General features: G+C 38.9%; 1 protein-coding gene across 1 annotated transcript in view; it reads left to right on the top strand.

Annotated features, from left to right (window-relative positions):
- Positions 1-12,998: 12,998 nt before the first annotated feature.
- LOC306847415 (zinc finger protein 385D-like) overlaps positions 12,999-21,184 on the top strand; it is an 89,963-nt gene continuing 81,777 nt past the window's right edge. Inside the window, exon 1 of the mRNA XM_079381362.1 lies at positions 12,999-13,127. Within this exon, the coding sequence (XP_079237488.1) occupies positions 13,079-13,127 (49 nt within the window). The 5' untranslated portion in view covers positions 12,999-13,078. The remainder of the gene's footprint in view (positions 13,128-21,184) is intronic.

Here is a 21,184-nt window from a genome sequence, read left to right as displayed (position 1 = left end):
GGTGGCTAAAATAATTAGAACAGTGGTATTTTCATATTTTCACCAGCTAAAAAATGGTTTTAAGTCAGTTATTTGTATCTTTTGCTGTAGTGTGTTACATTTATATCGGTTTACATTTCCAAACAGTAATTTTGCCATTAATTGTAATAATCCAGTGAGAATTTTTTTTCTGACAACAGCCAGTGCTCCACACAGAGATCTGATCTGATCATCATCCAGTCTGTCTGGAATGACATGAAGAAACAGAACAAACTAAGACAGACTAAATCCAGAAGAACTGTGGCAACGTCTCCAAGATGCTTCAAGAAACCATACCTGCAAAGCTACAGTACTCTTAAAAGTGTTGTAAAATGAGGATGCTGTTAAAATTAATGTCATTAATAGATTTGCTTTATCAATTAATGTCTATTAACTAAATTAAACCAGAATTTGGTGTAGGCATCCTTTGCGTTTAAAGCAGCTTTTCCCCTAGGTGCTCTTGCACATAGTTTTTCAGGTAGCTTTGCAGGTAAGTTTCTTGAAGCATCGTGGAGACGTTGCCACAGTTCTTCTGGATTTAGTCTGCCTCAGTTTGTTTGTCATTCCAGACAGACTGGATGATGATCAGATCAGATCTCTGTGTGGAGCACTAGCTGTTGTCAGACTCCTGATGCAAACTAATTTTATTTGTTAAATTATTAAATTTAGCACGCTAATAATGAATGTACATTTTCCATTACAGGTTTTATTTGAGATAAACCCATCCCTAAGACACAAAAACAAAACAAACTGTAATTTGTTGGCCAGACAGTCACTTCCTGCCTAAGTGGGTGATTATTATCATGTGTTTTTGCCAAAGAAAGTCTTTGTAGTGGTATGAAAAGTGGAAAATGAAAAAGTCTCTAATGTGTGTGTAATTAGGTCATGATACCAAGACGTGTAGTTCTGTTTCCACCTCATTTTGTGTGCAGCAGGAGCACAGACTGTCTTCTTTTAAGGCAAGACAGACACTACATGCAAGACCCTTGTTTTGGTTAGGCTTTTTTGCTTCCATAACGTCCTTTTTCAGACTAGTGGAAAGAAAGCATCTAAAATACACATTTCTGTTTTTACACTTCACCTATATGCATCTGTATTTAATACATATATTTAAAGATTCACATACTCCAAACTTTCCAGCTTATTCCTGTAATCAATGTACTGTGATGATTAAACCTGTTAATTAAAAATAAGTAAAATTTTTTTTTTTTTTACCTGATACACCTGTGGTGTCTTGACCTAATTTCAAGGCTATGTATCCAATCCACATTTTTTGCAATGCGAAAGTAAGCTGTATTTTTTTATTTTTTATATAGGTGAACAAACTAAAATCCCCAGTAAACATGGAACAGAGTGGAAGGAGATCAACATGAGAAGAGTTAAAGTGAGTGGCCTGAGTAGTTTCATATACAGCCTTGAGCTCACAAGTGTTCACAAAGTTTCTGGTCTGATGGAGCAAACAGTTAGTTGTCTGTGTGCCTGTCCATGTGCTCAAACTGGGGATAGGGATTCTTGGCAGTGACTTTAAGCATATGAGGAAAATGAATCAGCTCTCTCTCTATCCTTTTTCTAAGAGATGTAAAAAAAAAAAAGTCGTGACGTATTGTCAAGTATGGTGACCCATACTCGAAATTGGTGCTCTGCGTTTAACCCATCCAAGTGCACACACACAGCAGTGAGTAGTGAACAAATGCACACACACACACACACCGTGAACACACACCCGGAGCAGTGGGCAGCCATGCTGCGGCGCCCGGGGAGCAGTTGGGGATTCGGTGCCTTGCTCAAGGGCACCTCAGTCGTGGTATTGAGGGTGGAGAGAGCGCTGGACATTCCCTCCCCCCACCTACAATTCCTGCCGGCCGGGGGCTCGAACTCGCAACCTTTCGATTACGAGTCCGACTCTCTAACCATTAGGCCACGACTTCCCTAATGGTGTGCAGAGAAAAAAAAAATATTCCATCAGTTTGCTCTCTCTGTCACACACAGGCTAGGAGACACGGAGGAGTATAGTCAGTACAAGGGTTTATTGGAACAGGTGCAAGTGAGAATACTGAGAGGTGAAGCGGGGGCAGGATCCAGGAGGTGAGATCAGCGGTGTGCACAACCGCGGGGAGGAGTGGGGCTTGGAGGTTCCAGGAGCGGTGGAGATCAGGATCGGTGGAGAACAGGAGCGATGGAGAACAGGAGCGATGGAGAACAGGAGTTCTGTGGGGAAGCAACACAAGGTTAAGTCATCTGGCTAGGTTCGGGTAGTGAACGGTAGACCGGACGAGGATGGAGTGCTGGCGGTGAGTGGATATAGTGCTGGTAATTAGCAGGTGGCAGGTGCGAGGAATCAGAACTCAGGTGACTGTGATCTGGGTAACGTGGGTGCAGGTGACTGTGGCTGTGTCCAAATTCAGGGTCTGCATCCTCCTTAGGATCCTTCCTACCCGGTTGAAGGAGGAGGGATCCTCCGACGTCCGCAAAACCCGGAAGTCGGTGTTTGTGAATTTGGACAGCCTACCCTTCTTTCAGTTCCCTCCCTTACCCGTTGCTCATATCCTGTCGCCTAGCAACCGTGACAGCGCCAAGCAAGAAGCGGGAAAATGGACAAACAAAGAGTTATTCTCCTCATTTTAATTCTTTTGGAAGAAATAAAGCAATTAAATAAATTAAATACTTTCTTTGCTCGTTGTCGGAGAGTTTTTTTATATCAGACTACAAGACAGTCACATCCAGGTAAGCCATTATAGCCTATTTTTATTTGTTTTTAAGTATTCTACTAATTTCTCCTACAAATTCATTGAGCCGAAGCATAAACTTTAGCTTGTTTTGTCAGAGAAACTCCTCTCCCACTCCGCTACCGCTCGCTTCGTCCGCCATTACGCTCTGCCGAAAAGAATTATGGGATAGGTAGGACGGGAAAGGATCCACCACACCCATCCTTCCAATTCGGGGAAAAGGAGGACGTATTTGTGGGCCGCATTTGAAGAATCCTACGAATTTGGACAGCCTTCGTCGCGGCGCTGTGACGTAACATCCTTCAAATGAGTACTCCGAAGGATGCAGACCCTGAATTTGGACACAGCCTGTGATTCTCTGACACTCTCGTTGATTACACCTCTCTGAAGAGGAAGCTGAGAAATTACATGGGAGTGAAGGAGAGTGAAGACTGGAGGAAAATTGGAAGGAAAAGATGAAGGAACACCAGACAGGATGCATATATTTTCTGTGGTCTCAAATGTTGGATGCACCAGTCTTGCTAACTAAATAAATAATTTATGATAAAATTGATAATTTTTTTTTTATTATTAGATTCAAGATTTTTTATTTCATTAATCAGTATCAGCTGATTTTGGATATTTAATGGTGCATAAATATTTTATAATATTTTGTATTTCCTATTTTTTATTTCTCATATATAACTTTGTCGTCATCAAATACTCACGTAAAGAGTAATCTTTATAAACATTTACTTATACTGTTAAATGTAATCTTAGCAAATCTCGAAATGAATATCCATTTCTCATTATGTACATTGTTGCGATGCCTAAATTTTCAATGTTTATTTTTTTATTTATTTAGACAAAATAATATAGAATTTTTATATTATCCATTCGCTGGTCGGCCGCCATAACATTTTGAACAATTAACAATTACTGGCTTATATTGTTATCAGCCAGAATTTTAACATTGGTAAAATCCAATAAGCGTATATCTTATTACAGTATAGAAAAAATATATATTTTATGTACTGTATGACCGTGTTGAATTTAAAAGGAATAGGCCTAATGAAGATGGAACAGGATAATACAAATAATAAAAGCAAATACCAAAACTGAGGGTTTATGGATGCATAACAAGCCTAGTTTCGCATATAACAATCCTTTAGTTTCTAACAGATTTAGGAAAGCACAGAAAAATGCTTTCATATGTGAAGAAGAGAACTTTCCTTCCAACCATTTAACTTAGAGCTTTTAAATCAGACCAATATAACACCTTGTTCAACCTAGAGAGTGTTGGACTTCAGCTTCTATTGTCTTTGTCTTGCTCTTTCACTTTTCCCTCAATCCATTAAATTTCTTCTTTTCACAGTCCCTCAAAAGGCTCCATTCAACTCTAAATTTGAAAGTCCCTACTGTTTGAAAGCGTGATGTGCACTTTACTGCCAGTTACCATGGAAACCAGGTGATTCAAATGGAAACTGTGGACTGGGTTTGAAAGCCAAGACTGATTGGATATGTTTTGATTTTGCTGTGTTTGTATGTTGTGTGAATGTGTGCCAGTAAGGTGGCAGATGGAAATACAATAAGTGCATGTGTGTGTGTGTGTGTCTGTATTTTGCACTTCATTGCGTTGTGTTTTAGGGTTAAGGGAAATTTCTGTAAAATGAATGGATAATGTCCTCTTAATAAGCTGCTAGTACTGTACCTTTTCTGTTATTTTACAGATTTATTTCTTATAATGTATTTCCTCATTTGTTTATAAATGGGGCAATAGATTTGCCCAGTTATGATTTATCCAGTTTTAGAAACAAAAATGTTCTTAATCAGCAAAATGTAAAATATTTTAAATATGCCATGTGCATGATGAAATTTAAATTTCATGTTGGATAGGTTTAAGAAAGAAAACATAACTCAGCCAAGATCTACAATTTAGCATGGACACCTGAAATAATTTTATAGTGCTCTGAATTTATTCAGCTATTTCTGCAAAGGCAAAGATAAATCTTTACCTCGTGGGCGTTTCGGAAAGTTCTTGAAAGCCAGATGAGCTCTGATCAGATCAGTTAATTAGCCAATCAATAACAACTTCAGAATGCATCGTTTAAGACTAGGCCCACCCACGATATTAAGATTAGAAATTAATCATGGTTAGCAGACCTCAACAAAATGGCCAGATTCTGATTAATGACAACACTGACATCTTGGTGATTATAGCAGTCGTGACAACTATCATTTTCAGCAGCTCAATTTGAAACTGTTGTCACTGCGGTCATTAAACACGGACAAAGCAGTGGCACTCATGCAGCTCACTGCAGCAGTTGGTGCAGGGGAAGCCCTTTATAGATGTGTGGGGATAGTTCATGTAATCGACACACTCTTCGGGCTTATCTTGCTGTCCTTGAGGTGGGAGCTTTGAGGAAACCCTGCCATACCGACGCCAGACGCATTAGGGTGTGTTGATAGGCTTACATTGAATGCATAGCATAATTTATGACTGGCAACCGGTCAGCATGTGGGAATTTTGGCACAGACCACTCTGCTCAGGAGGAGGTGTCATTCTGAAGTAGTGACACATTTGATGGGTCATAATTTATAGTCCTGCCTTGTTTATTTATTTACAAATTTATTTGGCTAATTCAGCCTCATCTTTAAAAGTTACAATTGTGAAACATGAAATGAAACCATGTGCTAACTGTGCTCTGTGTGTGTATCTCCCGTTTTTGTATTATATTGATCATTTCATTTAAGAACAGGAAACTGTAGCATTGTCATTTTCTTGGAGGCCAGGGAGGTAGTGCCTCCTCGTTTTGGATAAGAAAATAATCAACAGTACAAAAATAAAACTTTAGGAAAACTTATTTTAGATCTTAGTCAGGTTAGCACTGTGTTTCAGTTTTGACCAGAATTGAAACGGCGTAAAAAGATTGTGGAATACTTTAAAAACAATGCTCCTCAATTACAAAGGCTTTGCAAATCTCATCATCTACAGTGCATAAGATCATCAAAAGATTCAGAGAAACTGGAGAAATCTCTGTGCGTAAGGGACAAGACCTTTGTTGGATGCACGTGGTCTTCGGGCCCTCAGATGACAAAAACAAAACGAACAATACATAAACCAAATACAAAACCTGGCATTACAATTTGCATCATAAAATGTACAAAATAATTTACCTTATAACCCTTTTCAGTGAAATGCACAAAATACCATGAAGAGAGAAGAAGAACATCACAAACTGCAGGCTGCGTCCTTCACATAGCGGAAATGGGTCACGTTTTATGCAGTCACATTTTGCGCGTTCAGTTCAGTTCATTTCAAAATAAAAGTCATTCAGGGCTGCTCCGTACAAAAGGGTCAATGCAGTGCATATTTCATACATTCAGTTTAACACATTGGCAGTCCTTTACACTCCCACCAAATCCTGAGTCAGAATATGCGAATGATTTCAAAATTACAATGACACAATGCACTTGTATAAAATACATAGTTGAAAAACAAAAACATTAAAAAAAAGTAACAAGCTTCCAATAATAAAACCAACTTCTGGATTGGGCGTTCAATTACAGAAGGCTTGCCAAGACACTCTCCATTCTTTCCCAGATTTTTATCACCAAGCTGAACCCTAACTTTCCTCACAAGTCCATCAGAATCTATAGTTGTTTCTACAATTCTACCCACAGACCATTTGTACCCAGGTAGGTCACCATCCTTAACGATCACTATGTCTCCTTCTAACAAATTTCTCCTAGGAGTATGCCACCACTGTCTAACAGCAATGATATTCTTTTCGCCAGCGGCTCCAAAATTGTTCAGCAAGATATTGGACCTGACGCCACCTTTTCCTAGCATATAAATCTTCTCTGGTAAACTTGCCTGGAGGAGGTAAGGCAGTGGTAGATTTCCTAGTAAGAAAATGATTTAGTGTTATTGGTTCAAGATTATTTGGATCACTTAGATTGTCAACAGTAAGTGGGCGACTTAAAGATGAATCATCATTTCTTTCTGATGACAGGAGAACACTTTTAATGGTCCTAATCTGTCGTTCCCATACACCTCCTGTATGACTTGCAGATGGTGCATTAAAGACAAAGTCACACTGATTCTCAGATAGAAAACGATTCAGTTTCTCAATGTCAAGTTCTTTAAGGGCTTCAGTCAACTCATTCCTTGCACCGACGAAGTTGCTTCCCTGATCTGATTTAATTTGCCGAACTGTTCCTCGTATGGCGATAAAGCCACGTAAGCCATTAATGAAAGAATCTGTCGACAGAGAATCAAGCATCTCAATATGAATGGCACGAGAAGAAAAACAAGTAATGATCAATCCATATCTTTTATACACCTTTCGTCCTTGTTTCACAGAAAAAGGGCCGAAACGGTCCATGCCACATTAAGTAAATGGCGGTGAAGGATTCACTCTCTCAGAAGGCAGGTCAGCCATCCTTTGCTCTTCTGTTGGTCGCCTGTATTTTCTACAAGTAACACAATAACGCACATAAGATGCTACAGCACGATTAACACCTGGGATCCAAAAACCCCATGAACGGATTTCATTGATGGTAAACCCTTTACCTTGGTGCTTAACCCTTTCATGACAGTCAGCTATGATCAGTCTTGTAATATGATGGCCTTTGGGGAGAAGTGCAGGATGTTTATGTATACTACAGAGAGCAGAATTGCTTAGTCGTCCTCCCACCTTAAGCACACCATCACTGTCAAGTAATGGATCCAGGTTGTACAATTCATAATGAGATAATAACTGGTTACCTTTACTTAACACTTTCAATTCATTGTGAAACACATGTCTTTGCAAAAGTTTGACTATCAGGCACTCTGCCTTTTCTCTTTCCTCAATTGTAGAAAGACTGCTTGATTTATCCTTATTAATTCATCGTTGAATACGTGCAATTGCTCTAACTACATGAGACCAAGATGAGAACTTACACAGGCGATTTACAACAGTTCCCTGCTCCACTGCCCCAGTGTTAAGGATTTGAACATTTCTGACTTCTACGTCACTTGGTAACAGTTCTGGAATCTCGCTGGAAGGAAGGTCAATCTCTTTGTTCCATAGAAACATTGGCCCTGTAAAAGGGTTTGACAAAATCAATTCATCGACAGTGAGACCTCTTGAGACATGATCTGTAGGGTTATTTTTTTTGTTGGAACATATCTCCATTGCTGCAGAACAGTGCTTGAATAAATTTTTTATACTCCATTAGCAACGAACGTGTGGAATCGTCTAGCCTCATTATTGATGTATCCCAGAACAACCTTAGAGTCAGTCCAGAAGAACTCTGTGATGTCAGTACATCGAAGCTCTTCTTTAAGGATTTTACTAACACCCACTTAAACGACTGAGGCTGTCAACTCCAACCTTGGAATAGTTATCTTTATCAGGGACACACAGGACTTTGCCATTGCAAGAGTAACATGGACATCGTCTCTTTCATTTTTCAATCTCAGATATGAGCACTGTCCATGTCTGCTAGAACTAGCATCTGAAAAATGATGCAACTCCACTTCCTTCAACTTTCCAAAACCAGGAGGAGCATATGTGTGAGAAAGAATCACTTTCTTCAAGTTACTAAAGTCCTTTTTCCAGAACTCCCACCTTGGCTGCAACTCATAACTCAGTATGTCATCCCGGCCTGTACCCTGTCTACATACTTCCTGGAGCATCTTCTTTCCACAGAGGATGATTGGAGCTAAAAAAACCTAGTGGGTCATACAATGATGCAATTGTGGATAAGATTCCATGTTGAGTTGCTGGCTGCTCTTTGAGACAAACATCAAACTTAAAGCGGTCAAGTTCCACATTCCACTGAATCCCCAGTGTATCAAAGAATCATCAAATGAAAGGTCAGGTTCTTTTACATCATTGGCTTGTTCTGAAGGAGGAATACATTCCAGGACAGCCTTATGATTGGCCACAAATTTGTGAAGTCTAAGGCCAAGTTCTCTGGCTTCTCGAGCAAGCTGAATTGCATCCTCTGTTGTTTGTACACTTGTAACACCGTCATCTACATAGAAGTTACTCATTACAAACTCAAAGCCCAAAGGGTACTGATTCTTATTACCTTCCACCAAATACTTCAATCCGTAGTTCACACATCCCGGAGAGGAAGATGCTCCAAAGAGATGAACTTTCATTCTGAGTTCTTGAGGTTGTCCTTTCAAGTCTCCATTTCTCCACCACAAGAATCGCAGAAAATCTCTGTCTGCTTCACACACATTGAACTGATGAAACATTTTCTCAAGATCACATATTAAAGCAACAGGGTGTTGACGAAATCTAAGAAGAACACCAATCAAATTGTTCATCAAGTCAGGTCCTTGAAGACAATCATTCAAACTGATTCCATCATACCTGGCAGAACAATCAAAAACGACTCTAAAACACAAATGGCATCTGCCGGAGTCAGTGGAGTAATTCTTTAACAGAAAGTCTATGACAGATACCTGTGACACCAGAAGAGTCGAGCCGAGGTAATGAAGGTTCAACAATGCTCCAAACTAGATCAGTTTTGACCTCATCATTCTTTCCTAAGATCACTTGTCTTGGCGGCAATGCTCTGGCACAATTATATCCAATCAAAAGCCCAGCCTCACAGTCCTTCAAAGAGGGCATCTCATCAATAATTGCAGAAAAATTATTCCAAAGTTTAGCCGTTTCACATGTGGGTATGTGTGCCTGGTTAACTGGGATACAGTCTTTAGTATAGACAGGGGTGAGTTCAATATAAGTAGCAGAGCTGTAACCTCTAACACGAAGTCCTGAAATCCTTTCACTCTTCACTATGTTGTCTTTTCCAAACATTGTAGTCAGTTTTAACTTTACAGGAGATCTGTCTGCCTGCAAGACATTGCTCACTTCTTGATCAATAAAGGTTGCATCACTTTGTGAATCGAGCAAGGCATAAACAAATTTTTCTGTACTCACATTTTTGCTTGATGATACCCATACTGGTATGACCATTGATGTATAGGATGATCCCCTTCCGGACACACTTAAGGACACAGCAGCTGTTGAATCATCGGACCTTGAATCAGACGATGTTACAAGGACTGGCCTTTCTCTTTTGATGTAATTGTCATCATGAAGGCAAGTAGGATGTTTCCCTTTGCATGTGTTACAGAAAAGACGATGGCGACAGTCTCTCACACTATGGCCAGTTTTCAGGCATCCATAACAAAGATTATGTTCCTTCACATACTCCTGTCGTTCTATTAATGTCTTGGTCATCAGTTTGGAACAATCGAATAGCTGATGTCTAGAATCTTGACAAAACACACAAGGAAATTTAGTATACTTCTTTATGATCTTTGGTCTAGTTGGTCCCAAATCAGTATTAAGAACATTGGCCTTATTTCCCTTAACCTCTTTTAAATTTCTTTTCTCAGCAGATGCTAAAATGAGAGCATAAGATGACGTGACCGGATTACAACCAATCTCTGCCTCTAATGAAACAAATGATGCAAAAGCCAGGGAAATCCTTATTGTCTCTCAAGGTTTGTGTAACCTGCTGATTCCAACGTGAAGCAGCCCATTCAGGGAGTTTTTGAACTAGCCTGTGGTTTTCCTTGTAGTCATTTAAAATTTGTAGACCTGCAACATGAGGCATGGCATCTTGACAGGCATTAAGAAAATCTGAAAACTCTCCGAGTTCAACAGCATCCCTTGACTGAATTTTAGGCCAGTTTGCAAGTCTCTGTCGAAAAGCACTTTGCATCACAGATGGATGACAATACCTTTGATCTAATCTGTATCCCTTATATGCTTCGTTGTCACTCCTGTAGAAGGTGCCATCCAAAGCCTTGCGTGCCGATCCACCCACATACCTTTTCAGGTAATAAAGTTTGTCAGCAGCAGATATACTCTTTCGATCAATCAGTGACATAAAGGAAGCCTTCCACTCAACATACTGAATGGGATCACCGTTAAATACAAAGGGCTCTGGAGCTGGCAGTCTATTCAAATGTATGCTGTCTTGCATGGCTTGCACGAGAGAAGGCAGTACAGTTTGAGATTAAGAAATGAATTTACTTGCAGGTTAACTGAAAGAACTCCAAGGCAAGCAATGCTGTTCTCTAACAACATAGTTTGTTGCAGGATTATGAACGTCGTGCGCTGCCTTCCGATTATAGGCCTCAAACCTAGCTTCCTTTTTCGCCTGTAACTTCTCCAATTCACATTTTTGAGCTTTCAGGTCTCTCTCTTGCGTGTCTTTCTATTCTTGAATTTTCTCCTTCTGTTTATTTTCCTCCATTAGTATTTAATACTCTACTTCTTTCGCTGCCAGTTCTGCAGCTGCTTCAGCATGTTTTGAAGTTTCAAGTGAAGACGCAGTACTATGATTTAACTGGGCATTAAACTTATGACTAATTCGGGAACCAGTAGAGCCATAGATAGAATGAGCATAGCTAGATTCAAGTAATTCTCTTAAGCGATGTTTTGCTTGTTCTGCATCAAATTCATCAATGCCTGATATTCTTTCATAGGCAACTTTAATTATATCTGTTGTCACTGCCTCACAAGCATCAATACGGCGCCTCAATTCAGTAGATGGTATGATATGGTCTCTAACCTCAACATCTAGATGCATTACATTCTCCTTTCCCTCTTCCAGGGAATCAATAAGAGATGCTAACTGACTCTCAGTGATATCAGACTTAAGTTGATCTCTAGCCTCGTGTCCTAACATTTTCCATTTTTCATGGAGATAATCTTTTCTTTCTTTTGAATTTATTCTTTTTGCAATTCAATCATTTTTACAGTAGGTTTATGTGGATGAACAGAACATCGGGGACCTTCAGATTCTTCTAAAGCTCCTTGCGATTTATCTTTAAGTTCACTCAGAATTTGTTCTTTAAAAAGTGAAAAATAAAGTGAAGTGACATTCAGCCAAGTATGGTGACCCATACTCGGAATTCGTGCTCTGCATTTAACCCATCCAACGTGCACACACACAGCAGTGAACACACACACACACCGTGAACACACACCCGGAGCAGTGGGCAGCCATTTATGCTGCGGCGCCCGGGGAGCAGTTGGGGGTTCGGTCAAGGGCACCTCAGTCGTGGTATTGAGGGTGGAGAGAGACTGTTAATTTGACTTTCACATTCAACATTTTCCAAGGAAGGATTTAACTCTATCATTTTAAAATTAACCAATTAACATACAACTATAAAATGCGTCCAGCACTATTTAGTTTAAATTCCCAAACAATATAAATAAGTTGTATTTAAAGTCCAGTTAGCTCTCTCTTAAAAACACAAATATATTTCCCTCAAAAAAACAACAAACGATTTCACAGTCTCTTTTAAAAGTCAGTGAAAATGTTTTCTCGTTGAATAAAAGTCCTTCAGAGCTGCTCCTTACAAAGGGGTCAATGCAATGCATATTTCATACATTCAAAACGTCCCAACATTTCCGGAATTCGGGTTGTAAAAGTTCCGTGTGTTTAATGAATTGAATGTTGTTTAACAATATGTGACATGTTTACTTGAAAACATCTTTTCAAAACACTTTCTGTAGACAAAAACTCCATAAAACAGTTTTGAAAGTTGTGAATTGTCAACATTACATCCAATCTAGACATTAGGGCCCATTCAGCTAGCCTACTTAATTCAGGTGATCTCTAAATTATTGTAGCTAAATAAATACCAGTTACACTTTGGAAGTTGCATATGAAGTCCCCCTCAAATCATCAACAATATAATATAAGCATATCGAACTTTTTACATGGAGGATAGTGAATGGAGTGACAAACCCTCGCTGTTCTCCCTGACCACAGAGTAGGCTAGCTACTTGAACTTGACATAATAACGACCACAGAATTGATGTGTCTTCCGACAAGCGCGTGAAGGTTAATGGTCCAAAAAATAAAGCATTAGGGTTAGGTGACCATAGCCAAACACTTGTTAAAAACGCTTAAAGCTGATACTTAAATATACCTTTTCATAGCATATTAATGAATAAAATAATCTGTATATAGCCTAGTAATGGCTGCTTGTGGTGAATTACATAAGCCTTTAATTCAGAAACATAAAGTGGAACGTGAATTTATAATGGACAAAAAAACGGAAGAGGGGGAGGATTTGCCTCCTCATTTTAGAAGACCAGCAAATACCAGTGCACTAGTTGCAAACATTGTGTGATGGGTTTTAAGGGGAGTCTGTAAAGTTCTCCTGAAGACAGCTTTCTCGCGCGCCGCGCCGCTGGTGTGAGTGACACGAGCTCTGCTGGAGAGAGCCGTGGGTTTGTGACGCACCGGTGACCACTGAGCTGCTCGAGGTGCTCAGGATCAGTTCAGCGCGGAACCACCGGAGAGCGAGAAGTACGCTAGTAATGTTGGGCTCAGAGGACTACAGAGAGACTCGAAAACGAAACGGTGCCGGTAAGCGCTCCTTTCGTTCACTACACTTTCATTAAGACTGAAACGGCAGGTGTTTGTCCAAACCGAAAGAAAGATAAGTTTGGATGCGCGAGTGACATGCTGTCAGTCAGACGAACAAATGATTTATATCTGTGTTATCAAATACCGGCTGAAATTAATTTATCTTGCGAGAATGTTGAAACGGTGTATAAAAAGTATAAGGAGGTGTTGTAGAGGTAATTATTTATATTTTTTAAAGCGTATTTTGTCGTTTTTCGCCGAGGTCTGTGATAAAGCGTTGCTACTAAGTCATGTCTACTTTGCTGTCAAAACAGGCAATATTGCTCTGGCATCCTGAAAATGGATGAAACTTCAGTGAAATGCGTGAGAGCTCATTGCTTCAGACAAGCAGTATTACCCCGTCATGATGAATCTGCCTTGACATTTATCATATTTTTCACTTCATTGATTTTAGTAAAAGCACATTAAGGGGAAATAGAAGAAGGGTATTAGTTACCCCATCATAACTTGGAAAGGTATAACCTAATAGTTTTTTTAAAAATGTTAAATTCTATAACCATTGTGTTTTAATGAAAAGATTTAGGGTAAGGTAAAGTTAAAAAAAATTGCAAACACATTCCATTTTTTCATTCCAGTCATAAAGTTTGGCATATTGGTTTTTTTTTTTTCGATGCGCTGCAAATCTAACATACATGACATGCTGCAAAAGATGTTTAAACATTTATCTTAAAAATTGCAACATGATTATTATGATTATTGTTATTATTTTAAATGTGCTGAAAACAGGAGTTGCACTTCTTGTCCTGTTATACACCGTGGTTGTGAGATGGAACTAACTAACAACCCTATCTCAACCCCTAAAACATACATTATAGGAGGATGTGCCGGTAGGTCATTCTAGAAATAAGTCAGGTTCTTCGCTTTGGTCTGAACTGTTGCTTGCATGTTTTCTTTCTTAATTTGGGTTGAATTGGCATTTGGTAGAAACACAGGATTGTCTGCTTTCTAAGAGCAAAAATATGATCTTTTTCTGGTTCGCTTATGTGCTTTATATGTGTATTTGGTGTCGTTTTTGAGGTCCGAATGCTCTCGGTATGCTCTGTCTGGGTATTTGATATCATTTAGATGAATAAGTTGGGCTTAGAAATTTTCCCTTTTAGAGAGATGCCCATGCCTTAATGTATCCCCTTTACATTTCAAATCTTTCCTTCGCTCATGATCTTTAATCATAATTAGAAATCGCTGAACACCAATTTTCCACATTTCACAGCAGGAGAGTGAAAGCTCGTTCTGCATCGCATGGCAGGTGTGCGGATCAGAGATGCTCATCTGTCTCTAGAGGCAATATGAGAGATGTTGCATAGACTCAGCCAGTCTATTTGTCCACTCTGACGGGTCTGATATTGACAAATGAAGACCATTTTAAAATGTATTCAATGCCTTACTCTTTTAACATTGTGAAACATATGAAGGTTGAAGTGTATTAAAATGTCTGTCACGGTTGTGGTAAAAATAAAGGCTTTTTTGAAAAGCTTTGTTGCATATTAGGAAAGAAACTGCTTACAATTTAAAGCAATGCTTGGCCTATTTCAAGCACAGCCTTTTTTAAGAACACAATAACCCTAAATAACATAAAACACCTCTTCTCCTCGAGCTGCGTGACTCCTAGTGAATGCCACATTGTGATCTAAGAGAGGAAGTGCTTGATTCTATAGGCCCAAGGCCATTGCTCCAAGGTGAACACTAAGAAAATGATTAAGGATCTTTGCTCCGCATTAAAGTGGAGCATATCACCTCAAATAATCAATGTGTAACTCTTACTCTTGAGGTTTTATTATATTGATTCTCAAAGTTTTATTTAAACAAACCACTTTCCCCCTCCACGGCGAGGGATGTTGGTCTTGACGTGCTGCATGCCGATTCTCTTCTTGTGTTGTGAACAGGCGCTGCGGCCGGCGGCACAAACAGATAAATCACACCAGGAAGAAATGCGCTCAGCTGGGGCAGGATGATGTTGACACACTGCCTCTTTTGCAGTGATCATGGCTATATGCACTTTGCTTTCTCCTCTTCTTGCTACCTGCCTCAGTTATGAAAAAGGACTGATTTATGAATACAAATACGCTTCTAGAGGCACTGATTTGTTGGCAGCGGGTTATAAATGTCCAATTTCCAATAGGTATACAGATCATACAAGTGATGCGGTGCAGAGAATGCCAGCTATTAGGATATGGTGTGAAGAGGCAGCCGTTGATTCTCTTGGCAGTACAGGCTCGAGGAAAGGCTGGGTTTTCTCATATTCTCTTCCAATCAGTGTATAACACTGGAGATTTGATAATAGACTCATATATTTTGGCAATACATCATTGGTATGCTTATTCATGTTTAGACATTCTGCCCGCATCTCTTTTTAAAAGATTTAGATGCAGTACATCTATCATTATCTTCATTATCTTTATCAGGTAATATTGAAAGGGGCTATGTATCAAAAAATATTACAGTCTGGACTGATCATTCTCTTACTTGCCGGGACAGTAAATCATTGCACAGTTTCATGGCTTCTCCTCCACAACAGCTGCTTGGTGGATTGGTTAGAGAAAACATTCGATTTCTGCCCATTTATTAGAAAAAGACATGTAACCGGGCTATACTGCCTCACATACATGCCTCAACATGCTGTCAATTTTGTTCCTCTATTCTTTTGTTGCGTTTATGTTAATATAAATGGCTGATATTTAAGTACTGTTTTTATCTAAACAAATTAAATTGCTAAAGTACCAACATTACAAACATAACACTTAAAACCAAAATTAATCATTTTAAATGCTGCAGGGGAATTTAGGCATTATAGTGTTGTACATTATATTATGAAAATATTCATTTACATTTTGGTAGAGATTACATTTAATAGTTTTATTTAATTATTAGAGTTTTTAAAGATTTTTTTCACTGAGTGACAGACAACAGCAAATCCAGTTTCCAATAATGACCATTACCAATCAATTAAAAAAATTCAGAAATATATATTTATATTCATGCTTAAAAGTACGAAGGGTATTACTATTTTTGTTAGCTTATTTGGTTGTGCTAAGATTAATAAACTAGTTTACACCAGTTTTTTTACTCCAACATCTACTCTGGGAAAGTTGCCAGTATCACTGCATGAGTATTTACCTTCTCAGCAGGTATGAAAAGGCTGTTGAATGTGAAATCTATGAATGAACTGCTCTTTCTGAACCCATTCAACTTCTAATTACAGTGCAGTTCCTGTGTCTGATGTTGTTTTTGGCCAAAGTGGGAGAGACCATGAAACAAAGAGTTTATATTTAAACCTAATTTCCCATTTTTGTTGACAAGATAAGGAACTTTTGGTAAACCGCCCAAAGAATTTGTAATAATGTATATGTTTTACATTTTATTTAACATGACCTTTTCAGAAGATTCATGTTATCAGGTTGTGTTTAGATTTGACCAGAAGTTGTATATTCGCAGCGGCGAAATGACAGTTTGTTTGAGGATCTTTAAAATGGAAACTACATCATGATTGACTGAGAATGAATGAAGGATGTGTTAGAGACTTCCTGGTAGAATTAACACATAAGCTTTCATTTCTACTTGCACACATGAGGGACTAATAAGAACTTTGACTATAGAGCGATAGTAGTGTGTGTATGTATGTGTTTAGTTGTGTGGATCTGTTTCTAAGCTTTGAAGGGCATGAGGGTGATGACACCTGTTGGATAATAGCTGCACTGGAATGTAAACTGTTGGGCAGAATGCGTCGCTTTTAAATATAGGATTTTCTCTCTGTGTCATTCACTCTTCTCAGCTCATCACTCTCTCGTAATCATTCATTACCTCTTCAATCATTCTATTTTCATGGCAGTGAATGATCCAGTGATGGTGGGAGACAAGAGGTGTGAAACAAAGTGAGAGAATGAAATATTTGCAATACAAATGTGTGTTTACAGCACAGAGCAGCGACAAATTCAATTTTTACATTTTATGTTTAGTCATTTGACAGAGCGACAAATAAATGAACACTTTAAAAGTATAGGACAAGGTCCTTTTAAAATAATGTGCCATTGCATCATTCAGACTTTCTGATTTTTTGTTTTGTTTTAAGGTGCAGTTTTTATATCTTTTCAAAAAGCATTTAAAATAGCATCAATAAATGTACTCAGCTGTTTGCCCAGCTAAACTGAGAATTTTAGGCAGGCATTTTATTGGACAGCATGGACTCTCCCAGGGACGTGCACAGGGGGGTTGCTCAGGTTGCCCTGGCAACTGCCCATATGCCTTTTTCTACTCACGTTGCCCTTCCGAGGAAAAAAACAACAACATCGTACAATGGATGCAGATTTTCACGTAGGCCTAGATTAATAATAATAATTAAAAAAAAAACGAAAAGCCTCATTCACTTCTATTCGGGCACCGAAAGTGAAAGTCAGTAGGGGAAGGGCAAACTCTGTTTACGTGGCTGCTGCAGCGCTGCACGTGACGGGCACCTGAGCTGAGCCTGCATGAGCGGGCGCGAGATTGTCGCGGTTGTCGGGTGAGGCGTCTCATATGGAGCGATTTTTGTGCCGATATTTATCAAACAAATTCAGTGTTTTGCAAATAAACACAATCTGCTTTGCAAAGAAAAACTCAACTTTCAAACAAACGCAAAGTGATTTTCAAATACAAAACTCTATTTGAGAGAAAATGCAGAGGTGTGGACAAATATATGTATTGTGTGTTACAACTGTGAGACTCATTTGCCTTTTTATGAGGAAACTTGGCTTGATTTTCTCACAAATGCGACAGGCTGATTTTCTCACACGCGTGCAGGCTGATTTTCTCACATGTGCAATTGAGCAAATTTCTTTTCCAAAACAACAGATGGCGCTGTCGGTCAATTTATGCTAGTCTCCCGAGACCTGAAACACCTCTTTACCTTTTCAGACCAATATGAGTGGGGAACAGGTGAGTTTCTGTCTTACTAGATCTATAATTAACCATTTAGATATAGATTTTCACAAAGTGACCCTACTACAGTGTCAGTGAAATTCACAACAAGTGCTGTAAAGTTGTTAACATGATTGATTAGTTCAAAAATCAGAGGTGAGGAGGCACATAGGGCAGGTAGGCCTAAGTGATGATCACCAAATATGAGATGAGAGGACCATGCTAGAAAGTATAGGGTTAAAGAGCTGCATGCTAAATAATTGTAATCTAAAAAAACAATGGCTATTTTAGAGGTCATTTCAAAGACCTTGCCTGAGCAGAACATAATGACTTGATAGGATATTGATAGGGATATTGATGGAGGGATTTTCATGACTCAAGTCATGTTTTTCTGTGTTATTATTAGTAGTAGTTAAGGTGATTGAGTGCTGTATTTCAGTGTTTTACCTCTTTGTGTATATATATATTTTAATAAAGACCCTGTTATTCTCAGTCCTTCATATAGCCCGTGAGTTGTTTTTTTTTTGGGGGGGGGGGGGGTGCCCTTTTTTCAGGTCAGAGCAACTGCCCCTCAAAATTCCTGTGCACGTCCCTGGACTCTCCTGTTTATATGAGCTGACTGTGACAATATGTCTTAACTAGGCGTGACATGATAAATATTTTTTTTTGTTCTAACCAGCATTAACAAGCAGTTGTTTTGTTTTCTTTATATTTGTGACTGCATGTTCAGTAGCTCTGCTTACAGTGAAATATCATTAAAAATCCCCCTCCAGATAGCTGAATGTTAAAAATAGGCTCTGATTGGCTGCTGTTGTGCTTCGTCACAGCGTATTCTCTTTCAGTGTGGACAGATGAAATGCTTGTCGCTGGAATCTGGTTTGTACACGGTGTAGTATGAGCACACATGTATCCCTACACCCTATTCTGTCCTGGTGGCTTTCATCACTTCAGCAGACAGAGCGGTCAAGTGAGACAACCCCTGTCAACTCTCTTTCCCCTTTTCTCTCCATTTCTCTCCCCGTAGCCCCAGCTCTGTTCTTCTCACCCTCTGCTACACTTTTCCCTTGTGTATAAGCGTGTGTCCTTGTACATGTGCTTCTGTACCGTGTATGCTATGGTGTCTGACAGCTGTCTAGGCCTCAAGGGCATGCAACCTGCCCTTTTCTGAAGCGCTCCTTTAGTGCCCCCTCATCACGCTGTCTGTGCTCCCCACCAGTGAGTGCTCGACTCTAGGCTGCGGTCAGCGGGAACGGGCCTCTTCTCAGCGGGGGCCCAGAGGTCTGGAGGGTTAATGTTTCAGCATTGTGACCTCTCTCATTTCTCATCACCTGACAGCCGGTGGCTACCGCTGCCTTTCTCTTCCCTACAGTACAGGACACGTACCTATGGAGGCACAAATCAAATAGCCTGTATATATTTAAGCTTTTGATGTCTACACATACAGATTATAGATGTATGATGAGTGTCAGGAACTGAGAAATATTTGGATCCTATAGAAGGTCCAACAACTACAAATACTCAAACACATACAGTGTGATTCTAGTTACTGCTCTTATTTTTAGTGCTCTAATGGGTTAAGATTCAGATTCTCAGTGGATGATTGTGACCCAAAATGAGCCTAATATTATATGTAATTTATTTATTATAGGTATGACTTGAAGTGGGTCAGAAAAAGTAAAGAGTTGTGAGAAAATAGGTAGATTTAGTGTCAGATGCGTGTCAGATCCATGTTATGTTGCAGCGGCAGCTAAAGCAGCCAAAATAACCTAATAACCCAGCTGTTGTGATGTCTGTTAAAAGAAAAAAAGAGGAAATCAATTACTTTTGTAGCTTTAAGGATTCATCTATATTTAATTTAGAATTTTGTGTTTGATAACTTTCTGTATATTTCCTACTTGTTAGGTAGCTAAATATGACATTTATTATAATGGGTTTATGTGAAGATTGTTTTATGTTCACTTAAATTAGACGTTTTGGGCCCGGTTTCACAGACAGGGTTTAGAGTAAACCAGGATTAGGCCATAATTCAATTAGGACATTTAACTTTAACTAAACTTGCTTAGAAAAAAAACATTACTGGTGTGCATTTTGAGACAAAACAAAAGCATTAATATATTGTAAGATCAGTCAGTGCAAGTTTCTTTCAGTTTAAACAGCTCAGATTTACATTTTAGACTGGACTAGGCTTAAGCCTTGTCTGTGAAACCGGGGGATTGTTTTTAAAAGTCTAATAAATGTTAAAATTGATAGCTCTCAATTAGCTCTTCTCAAGCTATAGTCAGTGGTTGAATATTAGAAAATTAAAAAACAATTTCATAGAGACATCGTAGTATTGGTATCTGTGATGCTCACCTTCAGTCATTAAAAAGATCCAATTAAACAAATATTAAAAATCTACTGTCTTTGTTGTTTCTACATTAATTTGAAGATTGAGTGTGTAATTATTCCAATATAAAAGTATATTTAAAAACGTTAATGTTAGTTGGGATTAATCGTGATAAATTTCAGAAAAGAACATTGCAGAGAACATTTACAACACATTTAGAGCACTTAAATTAAAGACACATGTAAATCATATTTCTGTGTTTTTCCTCTGCATTTACTTTGTTGCTGTTTTTTTCTATTCAGCCTGTGCACATGTATGTGGTACTTGCCAGTCATGGTAATTTAATTTTAAGTACCTTTTTATTTCTATTACTTTACTGTGACAAACTATTTTAGTACTGTGTTATGTCACGATGTCCAATGTAAACTCTGGGTCCAAGCATCAATAAAACCATTTGAGTGTTGCTGGGTTGCTCAGTGTTACAGAGAGGTTTTGTGCTGGTCGACAGGGAGCCAACAAATACTCTGTGAACAGAGGTGGAGTGTGTAGGAACAGGTTGGCATTTTTCATCCCAGGCACCTTCAAGCCTGTCTAACATAAATGAGGGCTCTGTTTGCCTTTTAGCAAGGAGCAGAGTGTGTTTATTTGGGTATATGTGACTTAAGTGTGTGTATGCGTGTGTGAGTACCAGCAGCTTTTTTTCTCTCAGAACAAGTGGAGTGTTAAGCAGCCGCTCCTCCTCATAAAAGTGTTTCAAGGTGAGCTTGTAAATGCCAAGCAT

Source organism: Barbus barbus (assembly GCF_936440315.1).
Source record: "Barbus barbus genome assembly, chromosome: 3".
Lineage (NCBI taxonomy): Eukaryota > Metazoa > Chordata > Actinopteri > Cypriniformes > Cyprinidae > Barbus > Barbus barbus.
Note: the sequence above shows the minus strand (reverse complement) of the source record. Positions and strands in the feature narration are given on the sequence as shown.